This window comes from Mesoplodon mirus, assembly GCF_964341445.2.
Source record: "Mesoplodon mirus genome assembly, chromosome: 2".
Taxonomy (NCBI): domain Eukaryota; kingdom Metazoa; phylum Chordata; class Mammalia; order Artiodactyla; family Ziphiidae; genus Mesoplodon; species Mesoplodon mirus.
The window spans coordinates 94,486,702-94,508,567 of record NC_138977.1 but is presented as its reverse complement, the minus strand read 5'-3'; the positions used below and the strand labels follow the sequence as shown (position 1 = coordinate 94,508,567).

General features: G+C 43.9%; 1 protein-coding gene across 1 annotated transcript in view; it reads left to right on the top strand.

The window, feature by feature from the left end:
- The first annotated feature begins 13,289 nt into the window (after positions 1–13,289).
- IGFBP7 (insulin like growth factor binding protein 7) overlaps positions 13,290–21,866 on the top strand; it is an 84,971-nt gene continuing 76,394 nt past the window's right edge. The window contains exon 1 of the mRNA XM_082630918.1: positions 13,290–13,813. Within this exon, the coding sequence (XP_082487044.1) occupies positions 13,339–13,813 (475 nt within the window). The 5' untranslated portion in view covers positions 13,290–13,338. The remainder of the gene's footprint in view (positions 13,814–21,866) is intronic.

Below are 21,866 nucleotides of genomic sequence, written 5' to 3'. Positions count from 1 at the left end.
GGGGAGGGAACAATTTAATAAGTGACATTTTTCTTTTTTGCATTTAGCCATCTTCTAAAGAAGGGGCTATTAAAATTTTAAATCAGTTTTTAATCAAAGTTTAGTGGTACAATATTTAATTGAAAACAACACCAGATGTTCTTTACCAAAACATCTTTCATAATGGCTAAATCAAGGTCTGAGAAGTTATTTAATGGGATAATTGTTGGTCTGTGAATACAGCAGCAATTTCTTATTTCCTTGTAAAACTAAAAACACCCAGGTTTGGAGGCTGGCCCTGGTTCTGTTGACTGCTATCTGCTTCTCATAGCTCTCCTTGGGTGGTCCAAGCAAAGATGGGTGCTTGGAACACCAAACCTCAAAGTCCAAAACCAACAGAGAGCCCCAGGAATCAGTGCCCTGGGAGGTTGGCACCCTCTTTGAACCACATCGATAAGACAGGGAACAGGAAACAAACTGCAAGGTTCACAGACACATAAAAGAAAGAAAGGAAAGTCACAGAAGCTTGACTTCAGTGAAAAGCTAATTTCAGAAAACAATACTTGACAACTGTGATAGACAGAATTCCAAACTGACCATCCAAGATTTCCCACCCTAATCTCCAGGACTGTAAATATGATGAGATATCATGCCCCTGATTACATTATATTACCTGGCAAAAGAGATTTTGAAAATATAATTAAATTATTACTGATCAATTGACTTTGAGTTAATCAAAAGGGAGATTGTCCAGATGAGCCTAGTCCAATTACATGATCCCTTTAAAGGCAGAGAGTGTTCTGTGGCAGAAGAGGAAGTTAGAGAGACTTGAATCACTAGAAGGATCTGACTATGCTATTACTGGCTTTGAAGATGGAGGGGGCCACAGGCAAGGACCAGAGAGATGACCAGCCAACAACCAGCAAGAAAGTGGGGGCTTCAGTCCTACAACCACAGGAACTGGGTCTTGCCAACAACCTGAATGATCTTGGAAGTGGATTCTTCCCCCAGACCCTCTTATGGATTCCATACGAACCCAAACCAACGCACACTTTCACTTCAGTCTAGACAGAGGACCCAGTCAGTCCTACAAGCTGCTAAACTTGTGTTAATTTGTTAAGCAGCAATAGAAAACTAATACAACCACCACCCCCTCCATTATTCAGGCCAGAATGACAGGATATTTCCAAAGCATCTACTGGTTTTCCTTATGGAGGCTCTGCTTCATCAAATAGGTAAGACACCACCCACTAACACTCACCATGAAATTAATATTTCCTCTCTCTGGAAAAGAGGATGGAATTGAGAATCTATGAATATTAAACAAGTTACACTGAGATCTGCAAGCACCTTTTCCAAAAAGACAAATACTGCAACAGGTGGAACGTGTAATGCTTGTGCAATTCCTGGGAGACACCTGTCCCTAAAAGTTGTGCCAGTTCACTGTTCAATGCTGCTACTACAGAGCAGAGGTGGACTTAACTATGAACCTGCTTCAAATGGGGTGATTAAATTCAGATTGGATATTGACACTGATCATCATTTCTGCTACATGGGAGATAATAAAAAGAGATAAAAACAGCCCTACCCCAACCCCTCTGAATCAGCCCGTTTGTGAACAGAACCCTCTGTGTTCACTTTGCCCTTAAAAGTGAAGGACTAGAGGGGCTTCCCTGGTGGTGCAGTGGTTGAGAGTGAAGGACTAGAAATATTTAGCCTTCTGAAAAAAGGGTATTTGACCGGCAGGGGGCTGAAACCAGTGTGGGGAATATTTAAATGTCATTTCCAATTCTTTGAGATAGAGAATTAAAGAGCAATAGGAAAACCCTTTGATGCCTTGGAACCTCTGCCTTATTGCTTATTTGAAAAGAATGAGGAAGGAGAATCCACACACTTCTGTAGGTCCTAAGGCAACACCATGAGACTGAAGAACTCCATGGGTGCAGAGGAGGCGGTGCTTTTCAAGAAGTATGGACTGTTCTCCTAGAGACCTTCCCATCAGCACATGGCTCAGAGATCCAGCTTGTAAGTCTTGCAAGTTAGGCTAGAAAGACTAGCCCTACACAAACAAGTTTTCATTTTGTCCCAGGCACCATTTTAATTTTATCAGTGTTCACATAGGGCTTTTTTTTTTTTTAAATACGGATGTCCTTGTAAAACTGTTGAAACATCTTCAAACTTAAGTCTCAAACCTTAGGTATCACTAATATCCTAAGTGTGGCCTGCAAAGTCATTTGGCCCCAAGGGCCACCAACAGAGCTACCCACCCCCCTCAGTACCCTGAGTCCTTCCAAGAAAGACAGGAGGAGTCAAATGCAGAAGCAAAGTGAAGGGAAAATAAAGCTATGTTACATAATTCCCACCAACCTAGTGAGAGGAAAATGTCCACCAATATTTTATTCTATCAATTTTGACAAAATTGTTGGTTTAGTAATCCTGTGAAAACACCAAAGAATGCACAGAAAATGATAGAAAAATAACATTTATTGAGGGTTAATTAGGTCCCAAGCACTGTTCTAAGTGCTCAATGTGTATTAGCTCATTTGATGCTCCTACAACATTGTGAGGTAGTTACTACTCTTTTCCTCACATTATAGATGAGAAAACTGAGGCACAGAGAGGTTAAGTTACTTACTCAGGTCATACAGCTAGAAACGGCTGGAAACTGGAATAAGAGAAGAAAGGGACCTCCCCGCAAAAAAAAGAGTGAAGAATTTATGGTAACTGAGATGTCTTAGACAACAGAGAGCTAACTCGTGGAAGATATAGAGAGAAGACATTCATTCAAGCATTCATTCATGCATGCATGCTCCTACTGGGCTGAGTGCTAGAGATACAACATTAGTAGTCAATCAGTTTTTAAAGCCATTCATCATCCTTGAGATTGCACAGTCTGTTGGTTGGATAGAGTGCAATGAAGCTAAGAGGGAGAACATGCCCAGGAGGGACCCCTCCACCGGACCTGAGGGTTAGAGAATGTTCTTCCCATGGAGATCAGTGTCTGAGCCGAGACTTGAAGGAGGAGCCAGGATGCTCTGGGGGTCAGAGCAGAATGCCTTAGTCTTGGGGAAAAGTTTTCATTCCTCCTGAGCCCTGAATGTTTTAAAAATAGACACCCAAAGAAGAGAAGACAGCCAAATCCCAAGCGACTTCAGTCAGAGTTTATTTTTCCTCCTACCCTACAAGCCCCCAGGGAAAGAGACAGGGCTTGGTAAAGGCAGGATGGATGTGTTGGGAAAGGCTGGAAGCTGGGACGTGATGTGCTTACTGAAAGGAAGGAACCCCTGGCGGGCAAGCCCAGCTACAGACGCTGTGGGGGAACGCAGCCTGGAGTGTGGATGTGTACATGGACGATACGACATATGCAGAGCGAAGGTAGTCCAGGTAAGCGCCTGCCCAGGACAGCCCAGCAAGAAGGAACTGAACTTCTGGAGCAGACGACACAGAGGTCTACATGGGCAGATGGGCATCAGACAGACCTGGCAACAAACTGCAGGAGTCCAGACATGGCTGGGGTTCAGAAGCACAGCTCCCAGAAGGGAAACAGGCAAAGGAGGCAGGGTTCCATCACAGACAAAACTGGGTCTTGGGAAGATGAATGCTCAGTTTCTCCAGGGAATTCCAGAAAGCAGAAACAGCACATGAGAAGTCTAGAGAAGATGGCACATCCAGAAAACTGGAAGCCTTTCAGTTTGGTGGATCAGAGAGGTCAAAGGAAAAGGGTGCAGCGATGCAGCTGGAGGACAGGTTTTAAAGTGCCTTATAAAGAAAACTATAAGGGACTTCCCTGGCGGTCCAGTGGTTAGGACTCCATGCTTCCACTGCAAAGGGTGCAGGTTCAATCCCTGGCTGGGAAAAGAAAAAAGAAAGAAAAAGAAAATTGTAAGAAGTATGGCATTCTTCTTATTAACTGGGGGTGATAAATCAATAGTATTTATTTGAATATAAACCCTCGACTGACCAGACCTGCCTCGAGAGGCCCAGATGAAGAATTTTATATGTTCTGAATGGTTTGATGCAGTTATACCTGAGAAAATCTCTAATTCGGTCCCCAGTGAGCTCTTCTTGTGAATGCTAGTAGTAGACAATTACACTAAGAATGTGACCTTAAAAGATTTAGCAAGATGGTTTCTGAGAGGCACATGAAGCTGTAATGTGTCACTTTCCCACAGTAAGCGAATTTCCTGGACTCTGGAATGTGCATCACCTGACTGCCATGGTTAAAGAGGTGGAGGATTTTTCCACACCTGTGCCATTGCCACCACGAAGCCCCTCCTGCCACTCACTGTGCACCTACCAGGACAATTCAGTGGGTCTGCTTCCCACCCTGAAGGCTGTTCAAGCCTCCACTAGAGTCCCCTGCTGTGTGTTAACCTGCCCCGTGGATTCCTGAGACCTGGGACTGCACAGGACCAAGGAGGCGTTGGTTCCTTTCTCTTAAAGTTGTATCCTCTCTCCCCTTTCTTGACTACCTCATCCCCAAATCACTTTTTCTGCAGTAAGAAAGTCACTGGGGAACCTCCCCTGCCCCTGAAGGCCTTGACTTTCAAGCCAACAACGAGTGCATCTCATGGGCTTTCAGGACATTTTTGAGGACAAAATTTTCACCTTTGAACCTTGGGGAAAACCTAAAAATGTTACTTCTCAAGAAGGCATAGGAATATACTCAAATGACCTGAGAGAATTCCACTCAGCAAGAATTAAAAAGAAGAGAGACTTACACTTTTCCAGTATTCCCTCAGTCCTGGCACATCACCATTTCTCTTAAAAAGCAAGCATTTTGGGCTTCCCTGGTGGCGCAGTGGTTGAGAGCCCGCCTGCCAATGCAGGGGACGTGGGTTCGTGCCCCGGTCCGGGAGGATCCCACATGCCGCGGAGCGGCTGGGCCCGTGAGCCATGGCCGCTGAGCCTGCGCATCCAGAGCCTGTGCTCTGTAACGGGAGAGGCCACAAGAGTGAGAGGCCCGCGCACCACAAAAAAAAAAAAAAAAAAAAGCAAGCATTTTTTATTAAACATGAATGACATGAGGAGGCACTAATGAGGGAGGTGGCTTGGCATGAAGGGATTTTAATTTGAAGCTTGATAAGATATGGATTTTGACAATACTGGAATTAGCTTGTTATTCCCTTAAGAGGCTGACATCCCAGCTAGGTAGCTCCATTGCAGGAATAAAGGAACAATCATGTCCTTAGGGTATCAGCTTTTTAAAAAGTGAATTTTAAGCAGCATTGAAAGGAATGTTATTCTAATAACATTATTATTAGTGTTATTCTAATCCCTTAACAAGCTTAAAATAAATAAATAAATAAATAAAACAGCATCGGTGAAAGAAAATTTGTTCCTCAACTTCTTAACATTGTAGCTGATCATCTGTTCAGAAGGGAAGGAATCGAGGCTCTCAGGATAAACACCCTCACAAACTATCAAAGACAGCCGTCCCCAACCCCCTTAGTGGTCCGTGGTCTGTTAGGAACCGGGCTGCCCATTAGGAGGTGAGTGGCAGGCGAGTGAGCGAAGCGTCATCTGCCACTCCCCATCGCTCCCCATTGCTCGCATTAACGCCCGGATTATTCCCCAACCCACACCCCCACACCCCCCCCATCAGAGGAAAAATTGTCTTCCATGAAACTGGTCCCTGGTGCCAGAAAGGTTGGGGACCACTGATCAAAGACACCCATGTAACCCCCTCATGAGCACAAAGTTTCACTCACAGTTAAGTTTGTGACTGAACCGCTTATTCCCTGAAAATATTTTTTTTCCTCCTGGTTTGATGTTCTCCCAGGCTTCTTACGATGAGGAGCCATTTTTAATTTTTTTATTTTTCTACTTTGCCAAGGTGAATTATGGAATCAGGCAACTGGAAGATTAATATAGGGGCACTGCATCATTTACCACCAAATGATCATATCATTTCCCCCATAACAAAAAAGGATGAAGCCTAATTATGGAATAACCCAAAGAGATTTCTTCCTACTTTTTGTCATAAGAAGCAATGCTTTCTAATTTATTTTATAGAGGAATGTAAATGTAAAAGTCTATGTTAATTCAAAGTTAAGGTATAAAATAATGAATTTTAAGCCAGGCAATGAAGCTCCTAGAGGTTTAAAAGCCTCACATGACATATCTGCTATAGTAAGGATTAGAGCTTAAACCTACATTTTCTTTGCAACTGTATATATTTGGAAGTTGGCTAATTATTCAGTGACTTTCTGAAATCTTGAAAGACCGTCAAATAATAGAGCAGAATACAAACAAGACCATCTTCCTCGATGATCTCTAAGAGTTCTCAGTTATCTCTGTGCCCCTGAGTTCTCAGTTATCTCTTACAATCAGGGCTAATGGCACACTCCAGTGTCAGCGAGCTTTAAGTGACCTCTAGAGAGTCCTTCAAGTTCTGTCTCTAATATTGAATTTTATAGGCTATTAATGCCTTTTCAATTATATCATTAGCTATTTCCCTGCATAGCCATAGCTCTTTTAAGAGATCAGATACAGAATGCTGATAAGAAATCAGTTTCTGTCCTTTATTAAACAATAAGATTTAATCACTGAGGGACTTCACATATAGAGAGAACAAACATCAAGGGCTTACTCTAAGTCAGAGCCCTGCAGTGTCTCTAGAGCAATGTCATTTGATTACTAGATAGTTTCCCCTGTTTCCCTTTCTAGAACTGTCCAAAAAGGATAGATCTGGTTTTGTAAAGAATCAGCATGTCCAAAATCAAGCTGGTTTCCTTCCCCCAACACAAACCTGCAGCAGCTTTCACCCCGTCTCCCATGCAAGAAATGTCAAGGTCTTTCTTGACTTCCTCTCACAAGTCAGTTGCTTCCTGAGGCCTGATATATTCTACCTCTTAAAGATCTCTCAACCATCCCTTCCCCTCTATTTAGGGTGACCATATGTCCCTGTTGTCCAAGGCAATCTTGATTTATGCCTATGGTCCAGTGTAATTATGAACACTGCCCCCTTTTGCTCACAAACTTATCCAGGAAGGGCCAGAAATGATACAGTCCATTCCCTCCAGCCCCATGGCCACGACTTACTCCAAGCTCTCATTGATTCCTGCCTGGATGGTGGTAGTAGTTGACAGTAGTGGGTGGTAGTAGCTGCCCAACTGATCTTCCCTTTCATCCATCTACCTTTCAAACTTTTTAATTGAGTGCTAATTCTGAACCACACACAATGTTGGCACCAGATTGGGTTTCCCTGTAAGGCTGTGCAGTTTGCACACTGTTCAGGGGTGCCCAGCCCAGGGAGCAAGTGAGGCCAAAGTTCAGCCCTCCCTCCACCTGCCAAGCCATGCACCTTGGTGGGGTGCAGGTCCTCTTCACAGGAGAAAGAGCGTCCTTTTTCTTGGCACAAAGGCGCCAGCTGCTTGCCAAGTCTTGTACCCTCAGTGCCACATCTGCCTACAGTGCTTTTTTTCAACTCTGTCATATTTAATTCTGCATGCTCTTGTAAGTCAGCAAAATATTCCATATATCATTTAAGTTGTCACTTACTTTTTTTTAACATCTTTATTGGAGTATAATTGCTTTACAATGGTGTGTTAGTTTCTGCTTTATAACAAAGTGAATCAGTTATACATATACATATGTTCCCATATCTCTTCCCTCTTGCGTCTCCCTCCCTCTCACCCTCCCTAGGTGGTCACAAAGGACCGAGCTGATCTCCCTGTGCTATGTGGCTGTTTCCCCCTAGTTATCTATTTTACGTTTGGTAGTGTATATATGTCCATGCCACTCTCTCACTTTGTCACAGCTTACCTTTCCCCCTCTCTATATCCTCAAGTCCATTCTCTAGTAGGTCTGTGTCTTTATTCCTGTCTTACCCCTAGGTTCTTCATGACTTTTTTTTTTTTCTTAGATTCCATATATATGTGTTAGCATACAGTATTTGTTTTTCTCTTTCTGACTTACTTCACTCTGTATGACAGACTCTACTCTACTCACTACAAATAACTCAATTTTGTTTCTTTTTATCCATTGTATATATATGTGCCACATCTTCTTTATCCATTCATCCAATGATGGACCCTTAGGTTGTTTCCATCTCCTGGCTATTGTAAATAGAGCTGCAATTAACATTTTGGTACATGACTCTTTTTGAATTATGGTTTTCTCAGGGTATATGCCCAGTAGTGGGATTGCTGGGTCGTATGGTAGTTCTATTTTTAGGTTTTTAAGGAAACTCCATAGTGTTCTCCATAGTGGCTGTATCAATTTACATTCCCACCAACAGTGCAAGAGTGTTCCCTTTTCTCCACACCCTCTCCAGCATTTACTGTTTCTAGATTTTTTGATGATGGCCATTCTGACTGGTGTGAGATGATATCTCATTGTAGTTTTGATTTACATTTCTCTCATGATTAGTGATGTTGAGCATTCTTTCATGTGTTTGTTGGCAATCTGTATATCTTCTTTGGAGAAATGTCTGTTTAGGTCTTCTGCCCATTTTTGGACTGGTTTGTTTGTTTTTTTTGTTATTGAGCTGCATGAGCTGCTTGTAAATTTTGGAGATTAATCCTTTGTCAGTTGCTTCATTTGCAAATATTTTCTCCCATTCTGAGGGTTGTCTTTTGGTCTTGTTTATGGTTTCCTTTGCTGTGCAAAAGCTTTTAAGTTTCATTAGGTCCCATTTGTTTATTTTTGTTTTTATTTCCATTTCTTTTTTTTTTTTTTTTCGGTACGCGGGCCTCTCACTGTTGTGGCCTCTCCCGTTGTGGAGCAAAGGCTCCGGACGCGCAGACCCAGCGGCCATGGCTCACGGGCCCAGCCGCTCCGCGGCACGTGGGATCCTCCCAGACCGGGGCACGAACCTGTGTCTCCTGCATCGGCAGGTGGACTCCCAACCACTGCGCCACCAGGGAAGCCCTATTTCCATTTCTTTAGGAGGTGGGTCAAAAAGGATCTTGCTGTGATTTATGTCATAGAGTGTTCTGCCTATGTTTTCCTCTAAGAGTTTGATAGTTTCTCATATGAAGGCACTGCATAGGCTTCAGGTCGCTTCTTCACTGTGAAAATTACATTACTTCTCAAGTCCATTTCCATCTGAATGCATTTCTCTCCTCTGTATTGACCTGCCTACATTGAAAACCTGATCTTGCCTCTCCCCTGCATCCTTCAACAGCTCACTGTCACCTATAAGTTCCAGTCCAAAGTCCTGGGCATGATCTGCAAAGCCCTTGGTCATCTGACATCTGCCCTCTCTCCAAACTCATTTCCCCCCATTTCCCCCCATCCACACCTTGCTTCAGCCGTGCTGGACTTTTTCCGGTTGCTGGAATGTGCCAAAATTGTTTCTACTGGCTTCATTCCTTTTTACATGCTGTTTATCTAGGCTTGGAGGGTCATCCACATCCCATCCCACCACCTGACCATCTACCTACTGGTGATGATGAAGGAGGAGGGAGAGGGGAAAAAATGAGATGATGATAAAGATGATAGATAATTACTGTAACAGACTATTGAATAGAACAACTTTTCCCTTGCCTGAAAATGGCACTAGCGTCCATAACCCTAAACTACAAGTGCTATGTGTCCCCACATTCTGAAAAAGAGCCACCAAGAACTGAAGCAGAATGTTCCTCAAATTTTCCTAAGTGGCCCTACCTCAATCAACCCCTCCAGGCACACTAACCCCCTCTCTATATAAGGAGGTTGGGGATAAGAGCCTAGTGGAGGATACATGGGGTTTCTCCTCCCCTTCCATGCCTGTCCCCCCAACCCAAAGAAGCCAAGTAAAGGGGGAGAAGCCAATATATTTGTGACGATTGCAATAAAGGGAGACAAACATTCCATTTTCCAGTTAGCCATCTGACTGCTGGGAAGGATGGGCACAGAGGGACACAGCAGTGTAGGCTGCATGGCACTATGGGTTTCCTACAAATGTCACTGAAGTTTGCTGGCCAGAGAAGTCTTGAAGATGCCCCACCAAGAAGGATGCTTGCCAGGTACAAGGACCCATCAGTGAAGGTTATTGGAGTGTATATGGGTTCAGGCAGGAGAATTTTGAGCTGAAGTAGGATAGAAGAGAAGGAGCTGAAAGGAAATCTCTCATGTGTCATTGTCCTTCATCCAAAGACCTCCAGGAACATACCTGTAGTCAAATACGCTGGGTTTATTACCCATCTTAGCAAGAGAGAATGGACTCCATATGGAACTGTTGGGGGTCTCAGTAAGAGGAAGTTGTGAAATTATTATGGGATTTGGGCTCTGGTTGAGTAATTTTGGCAAAGGTCTAAGGAAGCAGGAGCTTGCTCTAGATGGGGAGAATTCTGTGATTGAGTATCTCAATAAATCTTATCTATAAGAAAGGCAGACTTGAGCAATGTAAAGCTATAACTGGTAAAGCAGCCGTCTTATTTAGTGAAGGGAGGAGGGTTCTTGGTATTTTGTGGGTGGCACCTTGTGGGGAGGATCTTGCCCTTATGACTCTCAGAGGAAAACAACCCTGCTGGCACCTTGATCTTGGACTTCCAGCCTCCAGAACTGTGGGAAAATAAATTTCTATTATTTAAGCCACACAGTCAGTGGTATTTTGTTATGGTAGCCCTAGCAAACTAATACAGACCTATAATAAGTAAAGAGATTGAGTTAATAGCCAGACACTTCCCACGAAGAAAAACCCAGGTCCAGATGGCTTCACTGAATTTTACTAAACATTTAAAGAAGAATTATACCAATTCTTCACAAACACTTCCAAAAAAGCAGAAGATACTTCTAACTCATCCTATGAACCCACTATTACCCTGATACCAAAATCAAAGACATCACAAGAAAATTACAATCCAATATCTCTTATGAATATAGATGCAAAAATCCTCAGCAAAATATTAGCAAATCACATCCAGAAACATATTTAAAAGGGTTATACATTACTATATAACAAGTGGGATTTAATCCAGGAATGCTAGCTTGGTTTAACACTCAAAAATCTATAAAATAAAAAACAACTTTATTGATCATCTCAGTAGATGCAAAAAAGACATTTGACAAAATGCAATACTTCTTCATGATAAAAGCACTCAACAAACTGGAAATAGAAAGCAATTTCCTCAGTGTAATAAGACCATCTATGAAAAACCCACAGCTAAACATCTTAATGGTGAAAGACTGAAAGCTTTCCCTCTAAGGTCAGTAATAAGGCAATGAAGCTCACTCACTCTCACCACTCTATTCCATGCTATACTAGAGGTTCTAACCAGGGCAATTAGGCAAGAAAAAGAAATATAGGTCATCCAGCTTAAACAGGAAGAAGTAAAATGCTCTCTATTTGCAGATAACATATCCTGTCTCCACATCTAGGCTCTTCGTCTCACCAGAACTGAAGCTGAATGGGTGACAATATCTTCTTTCTTGGAAGGCAGGGGTTGTCAAGTTTCTTTGTAAAGGCCCCATTTTCCTGCCTTTTCTTCTTCTGAATAACCACATCTCTTCTTATTTTCAAGTCCTCCAGATTGGTGTCATCACACAAAGCCCAGGCACCGTCTTCAGTGATTAAAAACCCTACTTGTTCTTCTGCTTGCTGGGCAGTAAGGGTCTCCTCATGCCGCCAAAGGGATTCTACTGTGCCTCGTATTTGCCTTCTTACTGCTGGCTCCAACGCAGGGTTTGAAAAACACTGTGGTATACAGCCCTTAGTGGTGCAGTGTCTGCCCCCTACTCCTCCAGCCCCCCCATACACAAAACTTTGCAGAGCCTGAGGAGGCTTCATCTGGCTACAGAGCCCACCCTGCCCAGAGCTGACTTGATAAGCATCTTTATTGGCTGTCTTCCCCTCTGGCTCACTCCCTACCGCCTCTGCCCCGCACCCCCCCCCCCAGTTGGTATGTCCTGACATGGCCTCTCAGGTAAACTACTTGTACTGGAATCCTTGTCTCAGGTTCTGGAGATCCTAAAACTGTAACAGTTATATAACAGGTCATGAAACCAACTTAGTGGACCTTGACCAGCGAATTAATAAAATTGAGATAGAACAGGAAATATCAGTGTACTCTCTGCATTTGTTTTAGTTTGGGACTGTAGACTGGGTCATGTAAACTCTATTACTGAGAGACAAAGGCAAGAATACTTAGAAAAAGTCTGCTCCAAAGACTTTTCATTGTTTTATAAACAATTGTCATGTCAACACATGACCTTTAAAAAAAAAAGTGCCACTTTTCTAGAATATGCTAAGGAGAGGCCAAAGAATAGGTGCTAGGTTTTCTGGTTAAGAGGTTCGTTTTTTATTCTGAGTTTTGTGACTATTTAATTTTCAGAAAAGTTTACAACGATTATCCCAGGAAGACTGGTGAGAGTGACATCTATACATTGCTGGTGGCATAGTGAACCGCACACTTTGAGTTAGCAATCCTATACATCCTTGGATTTGTGCTAAGAAAAAAGAACTCAGATGTGACATGCAGAATGACGCACACTGCAGTGTTGTATATTTAATAAACATGGAAACAAAAGTCTGGGTAAGAGGGATTTGAAGAGTCCTTTTTCTTGGAAAAAGCTTTGAAGTTGAGTTTGCAGAGCACTTTTGAGAAAGACTGAGGAGGAATTGTCAGTCGTTTATATCAAAAACCTCACGGAATGACTGGTGAAAACTGAGGTGCTTTAGGGGCCTCAGTGGCACCCCCAGCTGTGCTCAGTTCTCCGGAGAGGTTTGATGGAGGTCCAGCACCACATATTATAAGCTGAAGACAGGAACTGTTCTCGCATGGGTTCCAGTACTCACACTTAAAACTTCGCATAAGGAAGCAGTTATGAGGTGCTGAGAACAGGAGTGGTTGGCAACGGTTTGTCCTTTTAGCTTGACACCCAAGACCACACCGGGCCTGTGGCCAACGGGGACACAAAATCCCCAAGCGGGGTTTGAAAAACTAATTGTTCTTAAAAGAGCTTCCCAAACCGCAGAGCAATCAACACTCAGGTCTCCCAGACTCACGGAGAATATAATGGATTACACATGGGGTCATCTCAAAGCTGTTGTTAATAAGTGTGAATACCCGGGCTGCGAGAGTCGAGGGACCAGAGGGGAGGGAACTGTCTTCACTGCGGGAGAGCCCGAAAGGACGGGGTGCCGTCCTCGGGAGCAGGGGGCTGAGCAGCAGCCGGCGGGGTGCGCTCAGAGCCAAAACCAAAAGCGAAGAGGCGTGAGACGGAGCGTCCCCGGGCCCAGCGGATGCCCCGCCAGCAGGGGCGCGCTTGTGCCCCGCGGTCCCGGGAGGGGCGGTGCGGACGAGGCGGCCAAGCTCTAGCCGCCCGGGGGGTGTGGTTCCCGCGGCCCGGCCGGGCGGGGCGCCGGATTTAAAGCTCTGGCCGGGGGGACGCGGCTCACTCGCGCTCCCACCGCCGCGAACGCTCCCCGCCATGGAGCGGCCGCCGCTGTCCGCCCTGCTCCTCGGCGCAGCCGGGCTGCTGCTCCTGCTTCTGCCCCTCTCCTCTTCCTCCTCTTCGGACGCCTGCGGCCCCTGCGAGCCGGCCGCCTGCCCGCCCCTGCCCCCGCGGGGCTGCCAGCTGGGCGAGACCCGCGACGCGTGCGGCTGCTGCCCGGTGTGCGCCCGCGGCGAGGGCGAGCCGTGCGGGGGCAGCGGCGCCGGCAGGGGGCACTGCGCGCCGGGCATGGAGTGCGTGAAGAGCCGCAAGAGGCGGAAGGGTAAAGCCGGGGCAGCAGCCGGCGGCCCGGAGGTGAGCGGTGTGTGCGTGTGCAAGAGCCGCTACCCGGTGTGCGGCAGCAACGGCATCACCTACCCCAGCGGCTGCCAGCTGCGCACCGCCAGCCTGAAGGCCGAGAGCCGCGGGGAGAAGGCCATCACCCAGGTCAGCAAGGGCACCTGCGAGCAAGGTGGGCATGCGCGCTTTCCCCCTCCGACTCCGACCCCGCCCCGCCGGGCGGGGAGAACCAGGTGCCCCCTTGTGGGGAAGAGCCGACCGGGCTTCCGCGGCCGGCGCACCTGGCTGGTTCCCGCGGCTCCTCCCGTGGTCATCCGGGCCGACTCGGGGAGGGGGAAGTTGGCAGCGGCGTGATGCTGGGAGGGATGGGCGACGCCTTCCCTTCTCTTTTTTTGGTGGTTTTGAGAGTTTGGTGCGTGCGCCAAGAAAGTGAGGACTTGCAGGGCGAGTGTATGTATAGAAAAGATTTCCAGATACCACAGATTCTCCCGTTCCCAAAGCTCACCCAGCTCATGCTAACAGCTGGCAAGTCGATTCGCAAAAGCTGCCCCCACTCTGCTAGGAACCCAAAAATGTCATTTTCTCTCCATTCTTTCTTGGCTTGAGTGTCTAGAGGTGAAGTCAAGAGATAGGAGAAAGGCGTTTGACGATGAAATACAGTATAAGGACTTTCAGAGAGAAGTTGTTTGTCCCATGTTTGATTGGCTAGATTGTAAGAATTTTAAAAATTGGATTTCATGGTTTCTTAATATTAAGGAAAATAATTCACTTACTGGAAGTTACAGATTCTCAAACAGTAATCTAACTAGCTAATTATTTGTGGGCGAAAAAATACAAACTCTTTGAAGGATGTTTTTATGATGTCGTTTGTGTTGTGAACCTTATGACCGTTTTGTTTTTCTTTTTCCTTTCTTGTGTAATTTGTCCCCAGGATGCACTGTTCAGCAGGAATGCCTTTGAGGTTATTTTTGATCGTTTATTTTATTCCAAACAAGTCCAAGCTTGCCGTAAACGAAAGGGGAAAATAGAGTCTAGACTTACAAAAAAGAAAAAAAAAAGAGCTTTTAATTCTAATGTCTGTTTAGGCAGTAGTTTCAAGGGAAGGTTAGAAATCCAACCTTGGCAGTCTCTCTCCTGGTGCCAGCCAAGGTAGGAAAAAGGGAGAGAAGAGGCAGTTCTCCTGAAATGACAGAAGCAGTTGCTTCTTTAACACAGCTCAGACTTTCTCCAAGCTTTCCAAGTAATTTTTTTTTTTTTTTTTAGTTTTTCCCAGAAGTCCACATGGCTAATAGGTCATCTGCCACTGATTTCAGAATTCACTAATTGAAAGCCTTAAATAGTGAAACCAACTTACTGTTAACTATTTATATTATCATCACCTTAAACTTAAATCACGATCTAAAATAATCACACACTTTCCCAACAGAAACAGTCCTTTGGGTCTAATTTATCAGTCATACCATGAAAAGAGAAATGGGCATAGCTTAAGAATTCATTCCAAATATTGACATTTTTCTTACACATTCCAAGGGGACTTTTTCCTCACAGTCTTTCCAAATCACTGGAACTTGCCTTATCAGAGCAGAAGGATAGCTTGGTGATTATTTAAGTATTATCGTCACTTCTAGCCTGTAGCTAGTTTTATCCATCTTCTCTCATCCTATTTACATCTCTAAACCCTCACACAGTGCAATTATAAAATATTGAGACTGATAGTCGTATAGAACTAGTCATATAACCTCATTATCATGAAAACCAGATCCTCAGCATCTCTCCAGACTGCAAACCTCAGGAGGGTACAGACCTAATTTTTCTTTATGTTTGGGAAAATGTTAAGAGAAATAGCATCTAAAACTGGAAACCTTGTCATAAATTAACCTTTCTTCCCAACCTAAATTTAGAGATAAGGGGTCTAGTGCCTGGGGCCATTTATAGAAGAATGCCAGGCAGAGCAGAAAAGAATGTGAGGTCCACCAGAGTACTTTCCCACAGCAGGGGCTAAAGCCAGATCTCCTAATATATTTCTCCTGGAAGTGTTTTAACAATTACAGAAGCAAACCCGTCAGAGTGCCATTAACTTCTGTGCCATTTAGTACTGGGGCTTTTAGAATAGGAAATGCATTTTCTAGGTTCTTCCAGCCTAGAAAGGGGTTCTTCTTCTACCCTCAGAGGAAACTTGTTATGCTTCCTCAAGTATTGAGAGGGAGGGGGCATCATTCCTTCTGGTGATTGGTCTCATTTAACCTGCATTTATTGAGTATCTGTCAGGTGTCAGCACTGTGCTAAGATTCTGTACAGCTGAGGATACACAAAACAGGTCTGGTCTTGTTGATTTAACAAAGTATCCATGCAAGTTACAAACCTACCTCCCAGAGTGCTTGCCCTGGAGCCCTGGAGACACTCTGAATCTTTTCCCAGTCCCTTCTTTTCTGAGGTCAACACTTACCCACCTTCTGTGGAGAGACCTTGGTCTGCTTGCTTTCTGTGCCTCTGTGATAAGAGGCAAAGCCATCTTTCTAAAAAAAAAAATCTATCTAAAAGGTAGTGACATAATAATCTCAAATCTAAAACTGTTATCATTAATTTAGTACCATTAGATCTTACTGAGGTCCCTGAAGTCATGCGAAACTGGAAGAGGAGATTTGAAAATTCAGTTTAGTAAAAAGTTAATAGAGACACCAAGATGTGTAATAAAATCTCACAGTTAGAAGAGAACATGGTGCTCCTTTATTCCAGTTCTTGGTTACTCCTTTTGTTCATGGTCCGTTATATCTGAGCTCCTTGGCAATCCCTTGTTTCCTTTGGGTCCCATCCCCTCTTCTTCCTTAGAATTAATTTTTATTTGTGGAATCAGAATTCACTCTTAAGGGTCTTCCTTGCTAGTACCTTTAGTAGCAAGTTAAAACTATCTAGCACTTCACAATAACTCTTATTTTGGCCTCTTCTGTCCAACCCCCTTTGTGGTCCGGCCACCGTAATTGTTTGCTCTTTGCTGTTGTTTATAATCACACCCTCACTTATCTTTCCACCCTTTGAACTCTTAGCCTTCAAGGAACAGCTGGTGTCACTTTCTTTGTGAAACCCCTTGTCTTTCCCCTCCACACCCCCCATAATGATGTCTTTGTCCTTTTGCAGCTCTGTGTAGGCTTCCAGACTTTTTTTTTATGTTCTGATTCTGTTTATACATTTTGGGGGGTGGGGTGGAGGGTGTTACTTTTTAATTTTTTATTGGGGTAACGTTCGTTTATAACATTAGATAAGTTTCACGTGTACAATATTATGTTTCTACTTCTGTAAGCCCAACAGGGTGCTCACCACCAAAAATTTCGTTTCCATCTGTCACCATACAGTTGACCCCCTTTACCCATTTTGCCATCTCCCCCACCCTACCCCCTCTGGTAACCACTTCTGTGTTCTCTATATCTACATGTTTATTTTTGTTTGGTTTGTTTATTTATTTTACGGTTTTATTTTTTTTTTAGATTCCACATATGAGTGAAGTCATACAATATTTATCCTTCTCCGTCTGACTTACTTCACTTAGCACAATACCCTCAAGGTCCATCCATGTTGTTGCCAATGACAAGATTTCACCTTTTTTATGGCTGAGTGGTATTCCATTGTGTATATGTACCACATCTTTATCCATTCATGCATGGATGGGTACTTAACATTGTTTCCATATCTTGGCTGTCGTAAATAATGCTGTGATGAACGTAAGGTGTGTATTTCTTTTCAAATTAGTGTTTTCTTATTCTTTAGGTAAATAGCCAGGAGTGGGATAGTAGGGTCATATGGTAGTTCTATTCTTAATTTTTTGAGGAATATCCATAGTGTTTTCCGTAGTGGTTGCACCAATATACATTCCCACCAACAGTATACAAAGATTCCCTTTTCTCCACATCGTCACCAACACTTGTTATTTCTTGCCTTTCTGATAATAGCCATTCTGACACAGGTGTGTGAGGTGATAGCTCATTGTGGTTTTGATTTGTGTTTCTCTAATAATTAGTGATGTTGAGCATCTTTTCATGTGCCTCTTGGCCATCTGTATGTCTTTGGAGAAATGTCTATTTAGGTCTTCGGCCCATTTTTCGACTGAGTTGTTTGTTTTTTTTTGTTTGAGTTGTGTGAGCTGTTTGTATATTTTGGAAAATAAGCCCTTGTTGGTTGCATCATTTGCAAATATTTTCTCCTATTCCGTAGGTTGCCTTAAGATTCCTTTAAAGGTCTAGAGAATGGACTTGAGGATACGGGGAGGGGGAAGGGTAAACTGGGACAAAGTGAGAGTGGCATGGACATATATACAGTACCAAACGTAAAATAGATAGCTAGTGGGAAGCAGCCGCATAGCACAGGGAGATCAGCTTGGGTGCTTTGTGACCACCTAGAGGGGTGGGATGGGGAGGGTAGGAGGGGAGGGAGATGCAAGAGGGAAGAGATATGGGGATATATGTATATGTATAGCTGATTCACTTTGTTCTACAGCAGAAACTAACACACCATTGTGAAGCAATTATACTCCAATAAAGACGTAAAAAAAATAAAATAAAATACAAGAGTTTCAAACACACACACACACACAAAGATTCTTTTAAAGGAATGTAATCGAAAGAACAGGTTAATGTTTCTTCATGGTTTGGGAATTAAATGGAAGGTGCCTGACCTACTGTTCTACAGCTCTTCAGGAGAGGAATTAACAGGCTGGAATTAAATAGCCACAAGGCACATTTAAATTGCACACCAGGAAGAACTTGCAATAAAAGCTGTTGGATACTGTAAGTGCCATGTGAGAGTCCGGAGAATTCTGTTTCCAAGATTCCCTTTTAGGTTATCTCTCAGCTCCATAAGGGAGGAGGGGAAGTGTCTGGGAGAGGATGTTATAACTTTTAAGATCTTTTACACTCTAGACCTACGCTATGGAGTGATTGAGCTGAGAAGACATTTATTTGATGCCCTTAGATACGATTTCCATCTTTCTCTAGAGCCTGCCCTCAGGGTTTATTACAGACTTGCCTTCTAGAAGAAACTGCCTTATAAGGCTCTCTTTTGGGTAGTTTAGTGACAGAACTCCCTTGGATAGGCTTCAAGGCCAGCCAGCCTTCCCTCATTCTAAATTCCTCCCCACAGTGGATAAGATTATGGTGCTTCCCTTACCTCAAGCTACCCCACAAATTATCTCACCTCATCTGTGTTTTTAATTGTAAGATAAATAACATCTTGTTTTTAGCAACTGTTTGAAAACAAAAAACAAAAAAAACCTGAATTATTGTCAAAAGAATTTTTAAGCCAGGGAACATATGAGTGTAACCTTTTTTGTAGTTTAGATCCGGGAGTGGCACTGTTAAAAAGCTTTGAGATGGAAGCAGACTTAGGAATATGTAAATGAATGAGTCTAGTTACTTTAGGAAATTTTAAAGATTTCCCAGTGAGTCCTTTACTCTTTATGAGGGGGGGAGGAGAGTGGGAGGGACTATAGAAATATCTAAGGAAAGCTTTGCCAAGCCTGATTGGTGTGGATTTTTCAGGTTGATCATAGACCATCACCCCACCAGTATCCCACTCACTACCCCTATGAAGTCTCCAAGAGAAAGTGAGGAGGTTAGGAGAAAAAAAAAAACAGGTTGATAATGGAAGGAGGGGTGTTTTATTCTTGACTTAAAATTAATGTGTAAAATGGTTGAATTCTGTTTTACCCCAAGCTGGTTTAATGGCAAATGATCTGGTGCCTTTGAAAATGCTAATCTGTTGAATTGACTTAACCATCCTAGGAGGAAAGCAGGGTGAGGTTAATTAGAAACAGCTGGAGCTAGCAAGAACCCCACCCCCTCAGGGCCTCCACCAAGCAGTGGGTTCCCAGGGAGAGGAGGCATCCATGAAATTGCCTGGGCCCAAAAGCAGGTCCAGGTTGCAAAGTTTGGTGTCTGAAAAATAAGAAAGGTTCAGACCAGGTTAGACAGACCTAGTAACCCACTGTTGACAAAGCCCTGTTCACATGGTCTGAAGTTACTTACAGTAAGAGTGTTGGCAAGGCCAAGGACAAGCCAACATGCTCAAAGTAGAGTTTACCACTATGAAAAAGGAACCCCCGGGCTTCCCTGGTGGCGCAGTGGTTGAGAGTCCACCTGCCGATGCAGGGGACACGGGTTCGTGCCCCGGTCCGGGAAGATCCCACATGCCGCAGAGCAGCTGGGCCCGTGAGCCATGGCCGCTGAGCCTGCGCGTCCGGAGCCTGTGCTCCACAACGGGAGAGGCCACGAGAGTGAGAGGCCCGCGTACCGTAAAAACAAAAACAAACAAACAAAAAAGGAACCCCCTCCAAACTTCAGGATAACATATATAATAAATGAAGGCACAGTGTAGTCTACCTACTTCACAGGATCATTGCGAAGGTCAGATTATAGAATGGATATGAAGTCACTGTGTAAAACTGCAGCACCAAGTAAATGTAAAGAACCATTATTGACTAGACTGTAAACTCCTTTGGGGCCAAAACTCTACATAGTGCCTTGTAGGGTGTGTTAATGATAACTGATGTTTGTGCAGTACTTAGGGTTTCTGTGGATGTTTCCTCCAAAACCTCACAACAGCCTTGGAAGATAAGGGGAATTATTATCCCAGTTTCCAAATAAGGAACTGAAGGTCAGCCATCACACAGCCAGTAACTAGCAGTTCTGGTACATAAATCTAGGAATTCTGCTACAGCCTTGCTGTTCACAGTGTGGCATGTAGACCAGTGGCATCGGCTCTGTGTACATACTGTCTTTCTCTTCTGTAAACCTAAAATTATTTCAAAATTAACAGCTTAAAACAAAAGGGACTCACAAAGTCAAACTCTTGGGTGTGAAAAAGCATTAGGAAGAGCTTAATGAATTTATCTTGCTTCTGTTTGCCTTTTGATGGATTGACAAGGGGGATATGTGATACATTCCCATCTAAACTGCTCTAAAAGAGCTCTTTCAATAGCATAAAAGAGAAATTCTATATGATAACAGCATTGATATCATAGTTTAATTGGCTTTTTGTGGTTATGTGGTATACCTTGTAATAAATGTCATAATATATTTAGCAAAAGATGGTATGTCTTCAATGAATGAGTGTCTCTGAGGCGCCTTTGTACAGATCGCTGAGCCCAGAGTCTAGAGTCAGGCCTTCCAGGGCCAGATTGGAAATCGGAGAGCCAGTGTCTTTAATTGCAACCAAGAGGCTCTTATAGATCCAGTATGCTGGGGGCAGCTGGCCTGGATATTTTCCCAAGCAGGACCTCTTGGGGTATAATGTTTGTGTGTGGTGTTTGATCACTGGCCAGGCCTTTCTGGTAACTCCAAGCAGGATATAGGAGAAAATCACTAAGATAACTGTGAACATACTCAAGTGTGTGCTTTCACCTGAGGTTTTAGCCCTTGAGTGCTGACTGAGGCCTGCCCCCAGCATGCAGCCATCAATATTCCTAGTTGGGAAAATAACATTTACTCCACATCTGAGCTGTAGTTCACTGTAGGTCAGTACTCTCTTCAGGGAATTTGCATTTTTAGGGACTGAAGCATATTTTTTGTCAGTCAAGTGACAACTTGCAGAAGAAGGAAAAATGCATGTAGGAGTTTGAGAACTCAAGATAATCCATTGTGACTTTCTGAGAAAGAGGAAAAAAAGCACACTTTAATATTCTAACAGGCAGAAATGCAGCTGACTCCAATCACCCTGTTCTTTTATGTTATTTTTCTTGAAGAAGGGATGTCTCCAGCTTTTTTGGAATCTTGTCTTTTTCTGAGTGAGAAAAGCTCAAAGACATTTCATTTACATTAGGGCAGATTAGCAGGCCGGTGGTCAAGTGGTTGAATTGGGAAAGCTTCAGATCTAACATCTGTTCAGCTCTCTTCTGGCCCAGACCTCAAGCAAGGGAGAAAAAGTTATCAAGAAATAGATCTCCTGGAACCTTCAGAAGGTTTTGAAAGAGACCACACAGAAATGAGGCTTTAGGAATTTGTCAGGATAGCCCGAGCCTGCAGGATGCAAAGCCTGCTCCCTTCTCCCTGGGAGCTTTCAGAACTTTCTGCTCAGGGAACGGAAATCCAAAAGTGAATTTCAATAGCAGCTGCAGCAATTACACTGCAGCCCTGGCTTCCGGGGGACACCCCTCAGGAAGCCGTAGAGCGCGTGATCCAGAATGAAGTGCTCAGGCGGCAGCACAGCTCTGAGTTAGAGGAGGTGAGGCCAGGGATCCG